The 16632-nt window shown below is 39.8% G+C and overlaps 1 protein-coding gene across 5 annotated transcripts in view; it reads right to left on the reverse strand.

Moving 5' to 3' along the window:
* Window positions 1–16632, reverse strand: part of DIP2C (disco interacting protein 2 homolog C) — a 310694-nt gene that overhangs the window by 93789 nt on the left and 200273 nt on the right. For 4 of the 5 annotated variants that reach the window (XM_030943865.1, XM_030943864.1, XM_030943863.1 and 1 more), the window contains 4 exons: window positions 15051–15182; window positions 13561–13680; window positions 12423–12620; window positions 2595–2686 (listed from right to left, as the gene is read on the reverse strand). In XM_030943865.1, coding sequence (XP_030799725.1) covers window positions 2595–2686; window positions 12423–12620; window positions 13561–13680; window positions 15051–15182 — 542 coding nt within the window. The remainder of the gene's footprint in view (window positions 1–2594; window positions 2687–12422; window positions 12621–13560; window positions 13681–15050; window positions 15183–16632) is intronic. The other variant, XM_030943862.1, reaches the window with a different exon arrangement.

The raw sequence follows: 16632 nt of genomic DNA on the forward strand, positions 1-16632 counted from the left end.
TTGTAAGTGTTCCCAGAATTTTCACATGGCTTCAAAGGCAGACACCTTCAACATATCAACTTGATTTCTTCAAACTAGAAGAAATCTCACCAGCCTCGTCCAAGTGGGTCCAGAATATCTCTGGTTTTTAGGCTGAAGACTTTAACCTCATAATTCTTCATTGCTACTTCATCTGCATACTTTCACATTAAACAATCCAAGTGCTGGAGAGATGGCTGTGCAGAGCTTACTATACGCAAATGGAAATATAGGGATTTTGCCAGGTGCATGGGGGGATGGTAGAGATTGCTGAGCCCAGCAAACATGTGAAAGATCCCAAAATATACTTTGAGGGTTCTTAGGTTTTGCATTGGTCTTTGCTTACATAAAGGCAGTGAAGGTTTGGCTGGGAATCTTTGAAAAGGAGCTGACAGAGGTGAAAAAAATCTCACTGAAGTCCAGTGGGAATAAGGCATTAACTTCCTCTCCAAAAAACATTAATCACTAACAGACTTGTACCAAATAAACAAATAATGTGTGTAAGAGCAAAAAGGGCTGAAGGAACAAAATCATACAGTGTATATTAGCAGATGAGAATCAGGTTAGCTAGTAGATATTTCAGAGAGCAAGATTAATTTCCAGGCAGCTGTCTGGGGTGATGCAAGGTTAAATTTCTGAAGTTACTATAGAAGGCAAATGCACTTTGCCACGTATAATACCAGAAACAAGGAAGGAGATGCAGGCATGTTCATTTTACTTTTTGGCTCAGACAAAGAACCTAAAAGGTGAGGTAATGGTAGTCATGAAAAACAGATTGCATTGACAGAAGTTGTTTTTAAAGGGAAAATATAAACTACTTTATACGTATCAAAATAAGGAAACAAGTACGTTCTCATTTGGAAAAGACCAGAAATACACGCCTGTATTTCATTTAGTATTTAAAACTGCCTTTAAGTGTTGTCACACAACACACATTACATAGAATAAAGTCACCTTCAAAGAGGTCAGAAAGCTTTTTTGTTATTACAACAGGGGTGTAAGAGCCAGAACCACAGCCTAGAGCATCAGAAGTGCTGTAACACCTCATCTTCAATGTGAAGTTGCCTCAAATGATCACGTTCCTGTTACACAGGGATGCCAGGCAAGACGTTTTTACAACACAAAGCATATGATTTCAGCACTCAGCTACAAACATTTGTTTCACTCTAATCTAGGCTGACTTATTTTACATGAGCTGCAATTTGTTCCTTACATGTCCTGTGCTAGCTAAACTTCCAGTTTTCAGCCTGAACTATCCACAAATCCTTTCTTAACGTTAGGAGATGCCAGTGACTGCTGCAGAAAATGACTATGAAGATGGGCAGGCAGCACACAGTAAATAGGGAGAGATGCACATTGCCTGTAGGTGAACTTTATTCTTTTGGAGATTTCTGGGTGGACTGTTTTGATGTGTACACTTGAATAACTTGCTGCTTCTGCTGTTGCTTAGAGACACACTTGTAAGTAAAAGAGAGTCTTCAGATCCTAGTCCTGGCTGAACGCCACTGTAGGAAGCAATTTAGATTACGGATCTAGAGATCCTTTAGATAATTTCTTTATGATTTATTTCAAAAAGAAATGCAGGAAGGACTGTCACATTTGGGTTTTTTTCCACTTTTTTTCCTTCTGGGAAGCATTAATGCATGGTTTTATTTTTGAAGCCCTAAGACATGTGTAATGCAAGCAGACATGTTTCTCACATGTGGCACAAGAGGATCAAGCGAACCAACAGTTTGAGAATTGCTACCAGACACTGGAGGGGGAAACTTAATCCCACACTCACAACTCTAAGCACTAGGGCAGGACTAAAATTTGCATTTCTGACAAATTTGTTCTGGAATATCCATTCCATGGCTTAGATCCAAACTGGATTGAGACCTGTGGAATTTTCTATACACACTCTGGCAGAGAAAATGAGCAGCAGGCTAAGCCAGCCTTGGCAAAGGGGTAGGGTTGTAAGTACATTGTTAGCAAAACCATAGGACGTCCTGGTCTTCATTTAACATCTTCAAGTGCTACCTCTGCAACTCTTGCTCTCTTTATCCCTCTACTTAGATTCAGCCTCTAGCAGTAGCTGCATCAGAGTCAGAAGAGGAATGGAAATATTCTCTCTGTTACCAGTCAGTGTCATTTATTTATTCAACTGGCTGCCAAAATGTGCTGACTTCGCTTGTCTGTGTCCTCCACAACGCTTCTCTTGTTTCTACCATCTCAACAACTACAAAGTCATTAGTAAGTCAGTTTTTTATCCACATGACACCTCCAGGCTCCATAAGTAAGCTTTTGCTAAACAGACTGTTGTTCAATGTCCAAAAATCCCACTTTCTGTGGGAATGTTTATTGTTGATGTTGCCACAACTTCAAGTTCAGGGGATACCAGATCAAGTTACTTAATATGCAGTTCCAAACATCTGTCTGAATGATCAGTCTTAGGGAGGAAACAGCAGATTTCAGCACCCTGAACTACACCCCATTATTTTACTTCACTAACTTCCTCTGAGCACCCCAAATACCTCATTCTCTCTTTGTCAATATTGGATTTGAACTATTACAAATAATATACAAACAATACTCACCCTGTCTCCAGGTCGTACCATTGGTTCTTGTTTTGTGCCTAATTTGTGTAGTATATTGTAAGCAACCTTCATACTTCTGGTCCAAAGTTTGCCTATTAACACAAAATTTTTGACATTAATATAAAAATTCTTATGTTTTACAAGATTATTAATAAGAAAGAATACCTGAGAAGTCAAAAACACACAGTAGGAACATTTATATTAGTTTTCAAACTAAATATGACACCACTACTGGGACTACTGGAAATACTTAAATACTTATCAGAAGTTTTCTTTGAACTTCTTTTTTCAAGACAGCAGCACTTTAAAAACAAAAAGAAAAGTGAGAATAGCTTTCTTTATGGCAGAAGTGTTTTACTTTGGAGAAAACTGGATCTTGACTCTGAAATTAACTGTTAGAAGGGGCTGGTACATTGTCAAGTCCAGACATCATCCTACCACCTTAGCTGTCCAAGGTGGACACAGCACATTTCAGCACACACTGACCTCGAGGGTGATGTTCTGTTTTGAGCACAGCAATTCTCTCACCAAGGAAAAAGGAAAGGAGTCCCAAGAAGCAGAGGCAAAGAACAGAAAACCCCAACAAACAGAAAACACCCCACAGCCAAAGGGGCACACTGAAGCAGCAGGGACCCTCTGAACCTTAGCACATCCATATGGCTGTTTCACTTTTAATCCTGGGCCTTCTTCCATTTTACTTGGTTTTCCTTCTCACCTGCTCCCATACCCTCCCTTCTCTCCTTCACTTCACTTGCCCCAGTTACCCCCCCCCGTTACTGTCTCTCCCCTCCCATTCTTCACTTTTCCAGCACCACTCTTATCTAATCCTTATCAAGTCCCCACCCCAATATTCAATAAAGAAAAATTCTTTCCCCAAGACCTCTTTGCCCACATTACAGGTTAATCCCTCAAGTGATTGGCATCTTTGCTCTTCCAGATGCCCTTTGTTTAGAGACCTTGTTACTTCCATGTGAACAGCACCAAGTTTAGCAGCCCCTGTGCCTGGCTGGCCCCAGGTACTGCCTTTAAGCACTATTCATTCTGACAGTAACAAATCTTTAATTCATGCCCAGCAATAACTGAAACGATAATAGGTTCTGACAAAGGATTACCTATGGAGTTCAGCAGTTCAGGCCCCAAACATGCACTATTGCTATTTATAACTAAGCCAAGCAGTTGCTATAATAAGAACCTCCACATCCTGGTTATAAAATGCAATACTACTGAATCATTTTTAAGTGCAAATCTGATGTAAATATAAAGTAAGATGAGAAGGCCAGATTTTCTATTTTTTCCCACTTAAGGAAAATTGGAAGGGTCACTGCTGCTTGTTATGGAGAAAGTACTAAATGCAATTATTTCTTATGAAAACAGTAATATAGTATAATTAAACTATGCTTTGCAAAGTTTTTAATTTATTAAAATTACTCCAGTATTTGCATGTTGAACTATCTTGCTGCTCAGAAAGGAACAGAATTCTGTTTCACTGGAAACTCAGCACAGATACAGGAGCATGTCTGCAGGATTAACTCTCACAGAACTACCTGCATTTGATGAAAAGAAAGTCTTTGAAATCCTCTCTACTATTACAGTTAAGACTTGAACTTGACAAGTGAATAGGATAAAAAAATGAGGCCTTAAGAAAGCAAATAGTCTTTTTACTTAAGTTTTTCAACACTAAAGCTTCAGTGGCAACAAACTTAAAAGAGCAATTAGTAATGATACAGAATATTGGAGAATAGAAATCAAAAGCCTGAAAAAAGTTCTGAGTTGCAAAAGAGAACCATCTTTACACAAAACACTTTTAAACTTGAAATGAACATTGGAGGAGCTGCTGTGAAAAGTTATGTCGGAGCTCTAAAGATTAAAGCTGTAACAAGTCTTAAATTTACATTTGTGACATATTCACACTAATTTTTCACCTATCAAATCTACCATCAAATATTTTCTTTAAAAATCTAAGGGCTATTCATATTACAGTATTTAGATGCATTCTTCCAGAGGTGCCCAGGTATGCAGTACAATCGTCTCCACCCAAGAGTCCTGGATAAATGCCAAAATTAAGTTCTCTCAAAGTCTAACAAAATTTAAAGGGGTGGTTTCTAGCAGAGTTTTAAATAAGTTTAAACACATTTTGTCACGATGCTCTTTTATTGCCAAAGTTTTATTTCATCTTCTAAGACACAGGTAATATAAGACTGCCATCCTAATTCCTCACCTCTCTGTTTGAATACACTTTGAACTGCACAGAAATGGCCACAATATTTTCTAGTGGACAGAAAAGAATTGAATTTTCTGTCACCACAGCCCTTTCTTTCTCTGTTTACTGGTGTGATACCAACCTGTGTTAAGTATCTGAGGCACACATGCCTCTGAGTATGAAAGTGTGGAAAACTGGAGTGAAGCAGCTTGCTTGCATTCAGCTAGGAAGGGGCTGGAACACAAAGATCTTACAAGCTCTATAATGTCCAACCCTTGCAGGCTCTGCCTGCCCTCAGCTGCTGCCAACTCTGCTCCAGTGTGGGCTGCCAGGGGCAGGCAGGGACCCCCAGGCACCCTGGGGAGCAAGCAGAGCAAAGTCCAGGCAGGTCTTGAACTGAATTGTCCACAGGAAGTCTGGAATTTCTCTAGCAGGGTATATAGCTGTGTTCCAAAAACTAAATTAAAAAAGGGCCACAAAAGGAGCAGTAAGCAGAGGCTGGAGCTAGGAATGTATGGATGATCAAGGCCAGATCAGTGGCTTCTGGATGGGGCACAAACTCCTGCCCAGACATGGACTGAGCCATGGGTCTGTTTTGTCGCCTTGGCTGTTTGCCCTCCCCAGCCTGACACCAAGAGAAACACAAAGGACTCCACACCTGCAGGATAACAGCTCTGAGAAACGGAGGATGTTATACAGAAGGAAATCTTTGAAGTGTTTCCTTCCTTGGTTCTGCCTAGGCTGCAATTCAGAGCAATTCTTCCTTTGCAAACTTGAGGGATTAGACACTGCTGGGAAAAAAGCCGATTGCTAAAACCTCGCGCACAAATCTCGATGCTGTGACCCTGCTGTGACCTGCAGGCAGTGCCACATCTGTGCTGTGGGAGTGGGAGGCCTGCTGAGCCCAGCTGTGCTCCAGCCAAGGCTGTCACCCTGAGCTGGGGCTCAGGGCCCATCCCGGTGTGGATAAATCGCTTCATTCCACGGGCTCCAGAGGAAATCTGCTTGGGCCACTGGGGATACATCCCATTGTCCTCAGCCCAAGTTCAGTGAAGCACCAGCCCTCCTTGGATAAACACACTGCCATTAATCTTCTGAGCTGGCTTGGAGACAGCAGGGAGGATGTAGGAAACTCAAGCAACAGCTTCATTTGGTAGTGAGCGGAGCAGCCCGTGTCCCAGCTCAGTGCCAGAGCTCCTCTTTCCCAGCTGTGCCACATACCTCAGCCCCTCCTGCAGCAGATCACAGGTGCTGGAGTCTGGAGCTGCTCTGCTGCTTCCCTGCCATTACACCACATCCTGTGAGCCCTCCTGCTCCTGGCATTCTTGTCCCCATCCCCACTGCAGCAGGGTCCTTGCAAACAATATTCCTACCCACCACACCAGTGCAGGATTTGTGCCTGTCAGGCCCTGATCTCACTAGACAAACATTAACAGCTACTTCCATGCATTTAAAAAATGAAGGATTGTTATGTCATCAACAGAAGTGTCCCATGGTGTTTAAGGCACAAGTCTTCCCTCTGGAAGGGGCCCAGGCTCTGCAGACCCAGTGCTGGCAGTGCCAGTCACACACACATATTGTGGGTAACATAGGGCACTGGATGTTTAGGAACACAAATTACCCCTCAGTTTTCAGGTCACAAACCCATTTCCCATACAAAGCAGACTGGTAGAGTTCCCCTAGCTAATTTTGGAAAACAAAACCCCAACAACAGGCAGTTGATGCACACCTTGTTGCTACAATTTATTACCTTGCTCCTACCTCCCACTGAGCTGCTAATTGTGCTGCTGCTTTCCACAACCTTGCGTAACTCCACAAGATGGTAGCAAACAGAGCTTTTCTGTCCATCTATGATTGCCTAACTTCTAATTGCTTATTTACTGAAATAAATCTTCCTCCAAAGATTTTCACTTAGCCACTTCTGTCACTTTGCCAGAGTGCTGCTGCCAGACTCCCATGCCCTAGCAGCACGCTGCTGCAGGGAGGCCTTTCAGGTTCTTCACACACTTGCAAACTGAGCAGAGAGTTCCCACTGTCCAGTGAGTAACAGCAAGCACCACTCTGCCTCTGAATGTGAGCCATATCTGGCACACATCACATGTGCAGAAATGCTGGGAAGGACAGGATGGAGAACAGCATCTCGCCTGCTGGCAGCTGTGACAAACACTCTTAGCACCCATGTGGAGCCAGGCCTTTTCCTCCTGCCACTGGGGTTTTGATTTAGTTGAGCAGGATAAACTCTACATCAGCAATGATATGTTTTGTAATCAGTCATCTTTTTTTTAAGTCTACTCAGATGGCAATAAAATTCAGCAAGTGAAGGGAGTTAATATCCAGTCCCATCTGGTTAAGCAACACAGCATGAAGGTAAAGGAAACCACAAGGTGTTAAAAACCATACAAAAAGGGATCTGTTAACAAAAATTAGGTATTTTTCACATGACACTGAGGTAAATGCCCTTCCTCTTCCTTTCCAAATCTGTAAAAGGACTAAATGTTTGTGTTGAATGTAAAGAAGGTTTTAATAGAAAAGCTGTATCAGGGAGAAAACTCAGAAAACAAACCACAACGCATTTCCTGATTGTCTTCAGGACACTTTTCAGAACCACACAGCACTAACTCAACAAATCCAAACCAGGGGGTGCTTACCAATCTCCATGCACAGCAACTGCAAGGCTGCCAAAGTTTAACTGCAAATAATTTTGTCAAATATTCATTTTTTCACTACCACAATACATCATTACTTGTCTTAAATAAAAACAAGAGCATTTATGAAATCTAGGGTAAATGGCAAACTTCCTAATGTTATGCAGGTAAAGGGGCTTTTGTTTTTTCTTTGCAAAACAATAGTTGCAGCTTTACTGCTCTGGTAATCCTTTCTTCATGAACTCTTTAGATCCACCCTAAACAGAAAATGAAGTTGTTATCTTTTGGGATAAAAAATCCAGCGAAAAAGAACAAAAATATTCTGTTGCAGAGAATTAAGGACTACAGACACACTCAGAATAGAGGGCACCCTTGCTGTTACCATGCTTGATATTGAAGTCTGAATCATATAATCCAGCAATTTTCAGGTTTTTTATTAAAGAAATAAAAATTTTAAGTATTGAACTATCATAAGATTAATATCTGTCTGGGGATTTAAACCATGACTATTCATACTTCTGTGAGTCCTGGGTTATTTCAGAGGTAAGGACAGTTTGGTTATGCAGCTGCTTGGTCAGAAGCATCTTGAATCTGTCTCTCTCCTGCTGATAATTGTGAAATTCCTGGTCTGGGGCATTCTCACAGAAAGGTCAGGAAAGGGTGCACATTGCACACCAGGTGCAGAATGGCTTGGGATTGGCTGGTTTTGGCCTCTTGTTACCTTTAAGGTATGCCAGGATACCTCCAGTATGAGCAACATCACCTCTGCTGAGGCAGGATCCCTTTGACCCCAAAATGTTTACAGTTGCTTTAAAGTTACTTCTAAAATCAGCAATTCATTTGCAAACAAATGCCATTTGCCAAGCATTTCTTTCTCCACAGAATCCAAATGGAACAAACTGTCCTCTGCCCAGAGAGTCACATCTGCTCTTTTTTCTGAGCCTTGAAGTCTCTGGGGGGCCTCTGATGTGGGAAACACTTTATCAGAGCTACTGAAAATGGTTTTAAAAAATCTGATTACAAATAGTGTTAGATAAAGGAATTTAGATTCTTTGAATCAGACAAATTTAACTGGCACTCATTTTGTTGTTTTTAACAATGATTACAAAAAGAAAGATCAAAACTTGTTTATTGATTAATTATTTTCAGCACTTTACTTTTTTCCCAACCATTCTGGTTCTCCTTAGAATAATCATTTTAAGTAAGAAAAGTAGTTCTGGTATCATAAGAACTACACAGGATCTAATTGTCCTTTATTCACATTTCTCCTCTAAGAAATCACTAAGCAGTTCATCATTAATACCAAAACCAGATGCCTCACTACTCTGATTAACTTTGAGCCAGCAATTGTCTTCCTTTTCCTCAAAGTACACATTACTTTCCTAGTCAGAGTTCAGACTTTCACAAAACCTGATAAAGACATATTTCCTTCCCATATCTCAGACATTTCAATTTATGCATATTCAGTGATTTGATTTATAAAGGGATTGAGAATAACTTAACTAAGATGTTCTCCACTTAAACAAGCTCCCAGAGGAACAAAATATTTGAGAAATAAGTGATATTCATAGTGTTTCATTCACTAGAAAGAATTTAAGAATTTTGAGTACATTAAATAAAGATTACAACTGGGGCACTGAGAAGAGCTTCAAGAACTGAGGCAAACGCTTCAAACACTTGCTTGAAAAAAAGGATCAAGTCTGCAAGTGCAGTTATACATTTATTCTATCTAAAGTAATCTGAGACACGTGGAAAAAACCAGTCCTGACATGCTATGAAGACAAGAAGCTCAAAAAACATGCAGAAAAAGACAAGGAGATACAAGGCATTACAAATTTGATGAACTCCTGCAGAGAAATAGGAGGGCAGCAATGATTTTAAGCAACAGCTGGAAGTGCAACTTCTTTACATTGGTTCCCCTCGTGGCCCAGAAGCCCTTCACAAGCTGGAGCACTCCCCTCTCCAAGCCACATGAACACAAATCCACATCAGCAGCCTCAGGGGAGAAATTCCAGCGCACCACACAGGGTGGTCCCGGCAGCACTGCCCCACCTCTGACTGCCAGGGCAGAGCTCAGCCTGGCCCCTGTTCCAGAGGTGTCTCTGCAAGGGACAGCTAAGGGAAGTTGTGAGGAAGACTTTGGAGAAGCAGAATTTTGTGGGCTATCAGAGCTTCTTTTCAGCATGCAAAGCCACCAAGGGCAAAAAAGAAAGCATCCTGGATAGATGCAAGAGGCCAGCACTGCGTTTGTCAGGGCCAGAAGAGAGCCTGATGTAAGAATCAAGACCAAGGTCACATATGGGATGAGGTTTCACCAAGTAGATGCAGCAAAATGCCTCAATTAGAAAAGATTTCCTCCTAAAATAACCTGTGAGGTTTGGACACAGAATGGCTGTAAAATAAAGAAAGAAAGAAATGTCTGAGCTGTGTACGGTACTCTAGTTAAAGCCTCAAAGATGGATGGGAAGCAATATTCTTTATACCAATCCACAAAAGAGGAGGTAAATATGCTTGGTGTTAAGGGCATTAGGACTCCTGCTCAAGATGGGCCTTGATCTAGCTGATAGTTACAAAGACACTCCTGGAAATCATTTGGAAAGGTGGAAAAAAGTGTGGGATAAGCAGGCAAACCTGCAATTCACCCTGGAGAAATACTGAGAATTAAAAACCTGGAGAATATACTGAGAATTAAATCAAATTACATCAAAAAGAAGCCTCCTCTTAACTGGAAAGTTGGAAGATAAAGGAAAAGGATTTCCATGACAAGGGGGTGTGAGAAACGACTGAAGCAAAAAATAAAGACAATAAAGAGAGGTAAAGTATTCAAGAGGAGGTGCAAGTGATGACAACATCTCAAAAACCAACACTCTGGAAAATTAGAATTATTTTATAATTCATGAATATTTGTGAAATATATGAAAATTCATAATGGTATTTCTTTAAATAGCTGTGGAATACAAACTAGAGGCTACTGAAAATCATCAGGGCTTATAGTTAAAATTTTAGTCACTTGATCATATCAAGCACATAAGGAAATTGAGTGTCACAGTATTACCATGTGGCAGGATTGTGGCTAAGCTCATCTTTCAAAAGTTTATTACTACCAGGGCCAGTGGAACTAGGCACAAGGATAAAAAGTCATGAGTAGGAGTGTCTTTAATGATTTCAAGGCTTAATGTCTATTAATTTTCAAGTTAAAAACTGCCATGCCTGCAATTGCTAGAAAATATTACAAGCACAGAAGGTGGACTAGCTACAGCAAATTCATTCATAAAGTCACCAGCAAAATGGCAGGTGGCTGGATTGTTAATGACTTTTCCAAAGCAGTTTTCATTTAAGGAAACTACTATGGCATAGTAAATGAACATTTCCCATGAAAAAAATATCAGTGTTAAACGCACCCAGCAAAGAAAAATTCAGCAAATCTATGAAATGTTTTTGGTTTGCAATTTCTTTTATCTATAAAAAGAAGACAAAAAAATAAAAAAAAAAGAACTGATTTTTTTTTTGACCTCAGGCAACAGGAAAACCACATCCCAAAGTGCTGGCAAATGAAAGGTAAGAAAACACGAATTTCAGTCCTACTTTTCTCAAGATTCAGACAATGCAGAAGAGGAAAGAGTTGTTTTAGAACAGAGAAGGAGGCTAGGTGGCTCCATGAGCCATGCAGATTTGTTCCTTGGGTTGATTTGCTCACCCTACAGCCCCAGGCAAAGCAGGACATATGCTCAGACTCTCTGGACAGAATCCCAAATTCATAAAAATGGTCTGATTCTCAGTAATAGCTTAATTTCCTTTCCTGTCCAATTTATTTAAAGCATTCAGTAGATGACATGACTTCTGCAAACATGTAATTGCAAACTTTAAAATTCTTCCCTAGTTTCAAGTAAATGTCCTTAAGGAAGAAAAACATTCATCAATGGTGAATCGTATGTTTGCCCCTGAAATTAAGTAACTTAACTCTGAAGTACCTGAAGGGAAAATGTTTCATGCATGACCCTCAGTTGCAAAGGTCCTCTTATGCTTTAAAAGCCTTTAACTATATTTGCAGTGCCAAACTCCTGGCAGAGAACTTTTTGGCCAGAGACCATCTGGGTCTGACTCCTGAATGGAAATGAATGTTCAGCACTGAACAAAACAGACAGATCTCTATATCAGAGCATGTAACAGCATTCTCTGCACAGAACTCCAAGTCCCTGAGAAGGTAGAAATATAAAAAGCAAAATAATTTTTATATCCATCTCAATAGCATACGGAAATGTTCCAACTCACTTTCAAAGTCTGACAGTTATTCATAATAATTCCTTTGAACATCTCCCAAATGTCCCCTGAACATCTCAAAATCAGAAGCAATATGGGACTTATTTGTCAGAGATATCCTTATGTTTATTTTTATTTGGCCTTTCTTGGTTGCAATACATTGTCAAGCAGTATACATTGAACTACATGAACATACCAAAGGTCACACTAAAATATATCCTGGTAAATCTATTTCAAGGGGGTGCATTTGCTAGTTGTACAATTAACCCCTCAGGAGAAATAATTCAAATCACACATACTACAATGTCAGAAAAAAAAGGGAAAAAATCCTATTAACTTCTTCAGGAAGCTGATGAATTTTGTAGACCAGGTTAGGCTTTTGCAGAACAAAGCCTGGGTGATATCCAAGGGCAATGGATTTGGACATCAATCTTCAGGAAAATCTGACCTAGGACACATTTCTATTTAAAAGGTGGGTTTAATTTATAATCTGTTATTCCATGGGTATATCTACTCAGCTCTTTTCCTCTGTCTGAAATAAATCATACTATGACATCTCAACAACTCATACATCTCAGACATCAACAGCTTCAGAGCTGTCTTACCCTACTCACAAAAGGAACAGGTACATCATTACAAAGCTTTTTTCACTCTACTTTTATGCATTTACTACACACACCACACAGAATATATAAAAGCACAAACAGTTCAAAGAGTGCTCACCATAAGTGAGAATATACAGTGGTTTTCCATTGGTATCCATAGTGGTTAGGCAAGGAGCCTTTGGTGAGATGGTTCCCCATCGCTGCAAGGCTGCTTCCAGGGAAGGTGGCCAGTTTGTAACCACTCCTAATTGTTCCCCACGCATGGCCAACATCTGAGCTCCTTCTGGCTTTGGCTGGTTTGGATCTGGCTGTTGAACTTATGATGATGAAAAGACATGAAGTTACCATGTAAATTCTATACCTTGTGTACAGCAGTGTAATCAAGAGAATAAGTTACCTTTGCAAGATGTTCTGAAAACAGTAACATGTAAGAAGGTATTGAGAAGCAAGAGAGAAATATAACAGAATAATTTACTTTTAACTTTAGCACAGATCAGGCAACTGATGCACCTCAGGAATGAGAAGTCCTTGTTCTTACACTAGTTCTACAAGAAGGGAAAGAAACTGCTGAGGCAGCATGCATATATTTATCTTCAAAACAGTAAACCTTTCTTTATTCCTAAAGAGAGATGGAGAATACTTTTCCCTGGAAAAAATGCAGTAATGAGATGAACTGCAGAGCTACTGACAAAAATGTACTTTAACAAGTAACAGATTGATTTAAGTCATGTTCTGTTACACGTTTTCTTATAAATTCCTGTGAAGACTATTTAAATTTCCACATCCTGGCGAATCTTAATTCTCAAAGCACTGGTCTTTTTTTAAAAAAGTTCCATTTATTGACTTTATCCTTGTTTCTATCTTACATTTAGTTCGTTTTTCATACTTCACTGTTACACAAAGGACGTTGTAAAACATTTAACATGCTCCCTCACTAACATATTTTCTCTTATTGGTGTTCCAAAGCACTGGCTGTAACCCACAGCTGAATGTTCTCAAAGCAAAGCTTCCCTACACTCTCTTCTGTCATTTTTTTGCAAGCAGAACCAGGAGCTGAGCAAACAAGAAACACTTTGACTCCATAGCACTACGTCCAAGCTTACTGCCAGCAGTTTCCACTGAATACCATTGGTTTTTTGGTACTTGCCAGTACAGGAAGGGCTCACTTGTCTTTCTAGAAAGTCAACGTAGGAGACAAACATTTTACAGAGTTTGAATAAGCAATCCCCAAACCTTTTGAAAAACAGTCATTTTACCTTCTAACAATTCCTCAAAGTCATCTACAAAGAACTCTCGTAATGGTGGTCGTTTGGGTCGCTTTAGGGTATTGACCAGCTGCTGAATCTTTGCTGACACTCTGCTGCTCACTGGGACTCCTGCAGGACAGGGATCAATGGAGACATCAGTTGATGGCTGTGTTGCACCCACCAGACATCAAGGGGGTAAGGAAAGGTCTAGGACTGCAAGCACACCACAACTACAGTTGCAAGCCATACTGTGGCTTGAGTGTTTAACATCAAAACACACAAGCAAAAAGGAACAGTGATACCTAATGTAAATAAAACCAATACAATAATGTCAGAGCGAGGTTGCAAAATTAGAGGGGAAGCAGCACACAGACTGAGGGAGAGAAGCACAGTGGGAAAATGTCCCTACAGCAAATGTCAGTACCCTGAGAGAATTGCCTCAGCAATGGTCAGTGAGAAAACTGGACTGGCCCTCCCCATGGCCATTGGCCATATCAACACTGTCTGACTAGGCTGCAGCCTGGTGAAGAGTGTGGGTCATAGGCTCTGCCCCATCATTTATTCTGGGTTATTTTTACACTGCAGGGGACATTTGTCCAGTATCCATCTTAAACACGTCTTTGTATTGCTTCAGCATGCCCCTGTATTCTCTGAACATTCCTGCACCAACCCCACCAGCCAGCAATCTCCAAAGGGAGCAGGCTTGCCCATACAGCACTTTGGAAAACACAGCTCTGAGCGGCAGCCTGGGACAAGGGGCATTTTTATAATATAGTCTCATCAATCACCTCCCCCTTCCTTTCCTCTAGTTGAGTGCAAAACCTCTCCAATGTGCACATCGTCTGTTCCAGAACTAATAGCTTTCTGTCACTGCATTGCAGGAACTTCAACTTCTTACCCTTCCATAAGGTTGGCTCCAAATCTTTTACCAAGTGGTGCTTAGAGCTGAAGCTACTAAGTTTAGATACAGTACACTTGGTCAACAATTCCATGCTGTGCTGAAATATTGTTTGGTAAGTTTTAGAAAAGAGGAGCAGTAAATAAGGAAGGGTTTACAAATAACTGTTAAAAAAAAGTCAAAAAAACAAACTAACAAAAAAATCAGAGAATAAAATTTCAAACATATAAATTTTCAAGATGTAGCAATGCTAGGACGTCACATTCTTTGTCATTTAAAAAAACAGACTAGCTGTAACCAGGCAGCATGATAATGGCGAATCTAAAGAGATTCTCTGGAGGTTTTTACCAAACAGTTTCTATGGGGAGTCAGCTCTACAGATTAAGAAATATTTCTCTATGCTATCTTCATTGATATCAGCTTATTTTAGAACTGTAAAGGTGCTGCAACTTTGTATTTACAAGAGAAAAGTGCCCAGGAAAAAAGCCACGAAAAACACCCAAAAACCAAGAGCAGATGCATACAATAACCAGTGAAAAGGTCAGGATACTCAAAATATAGTTCTGTTTTGGGACAAATCCAGTTCTGTTTTGGGACATACCATCACCAGTCTCCATAAGCTCAGCATTGCCATACTTTGGTGCCACCCGTGCCGTTGATCCTTGTGGTCTTTCTACTTGTATTGAGTGTTCTGAGGTGTAAGTGGTAACATCTGGAGGGGCAGAATGATTTTCTGTGAAAAGTAAGTTAAAAGGTTTAACTGTGTACCTCTAATGTCAAAGGGCAGAAAAGCAAAAGGCAGAGGAAAGGAGACCATTTGAGGATTTTTCCCCCAATACATGAACAGGCGTTAAAATTAATGCACAAAATTATTATACTGAACTATAATGTGTAGTATAATTTTAATAAATAAAATTTGCACTGATTAAAACAAGGCTATATATCTGCAATCACATAAGCAATAGGCTAAAAGAATTATACAATTAGGTTGTAAGTTCTCCACTGACATCTGATTTTACTTAAAGCTTGTGGACATCTGCAAATAGAAACGACCCAGACAAATACACTTCTCATGGATTACTGTGTTAGTTTTTCTAAGTAAAAAGAACACAGCATGTTGTCAATCACTTGCAAGTGCCAATGCATATCACTTTTATAACCTCTGTATTTTGACTATGTCAGTTTTAGTTAGGAAAGGAAAAACGTCAATCATAGCAGGTTTGGAGACCAGAGGCAAAAAATAAAATGTAAAGAAACATGAACTTTGCATTCTTCATGGACACTTGCTTGTCTACTATTTTTAGACAGAGATATTTCAATTCTTCCGCATAACAAAGCCTTGCCTTCCAGAAGGCAAACACGATTTGGTCTGACTCATGCCAGCACTGCTGAACAATTCCACAGAGATAATCTTTCTCTTTCATGGCCTGATAACTCAGCATGCTACCACAGTTCATCTTCCCATGTTTTCAAGTCAGAGTCTGTATTTTCCACGTATTTATGCTATTTCTATAAGTTGTCCCATAAATTTTTTGCAGGTTTTTATCCACATTAGATTAGATGGAGATAAATACCACAAGCAAATAACAACTTTTCTTTCAATTGACATAAATGATCCCTAGCAGCCTCTAAGTTACAAAAGAAAGCAGGTCTTCACTCTGCTGCTATGGAAGTGAAGAGAAATGCATTCTATTTAACAATAGGGTAAGAGTCTTTCAAAATGCAAAAATTCTGGGAAAATGTCATCGTGTTCCAACACTGTTTTCAAGATGTGCTTCTTACTAAACTTTATCTTTAAGCATTTTGGTGCTGTACTAGAACACCAACTTCTACAGTAAATTTAATCTCAAACATAATTTTAAAGCACTTTCATTTTTATGAGTTTTGAACTTTGAAACTCTGTGATTTTTGTGCATTTAATCCCAAATTTATGCACCAACAACACAGAAAACTAATTTTTTTGCTACACATACCAGAAAAGGATGCTAATAGATGCTTATTTTCATGCCTCTCATTTAAAGGTAGCATCTGACAGACAATCATCATGCCGATTTAAGACATGACATTAATTCCTGCAGCTGTTATTTAATGTTCATATTCATGAACATCATAAGGGCTCAATCCTATCACCCAATCATATAGTCTGGTTGAGGAAGACATGAAATTACTTTTATTGAGCAACC

This window comes from Camarhynchus parvulus, chromosome 2, assembly GCF_901933205.1.
Source record: "Camarhynchus parvulus chromosome 2, STF_HiC, whole genome shotgun sequence".
Classification (NCBI taxonomy): Eukaryota; Metazoa; Chordata; class Aves; order Passeriformes; family Thraupidae; genus Camarhynchus; species Camarhynchus parvulus.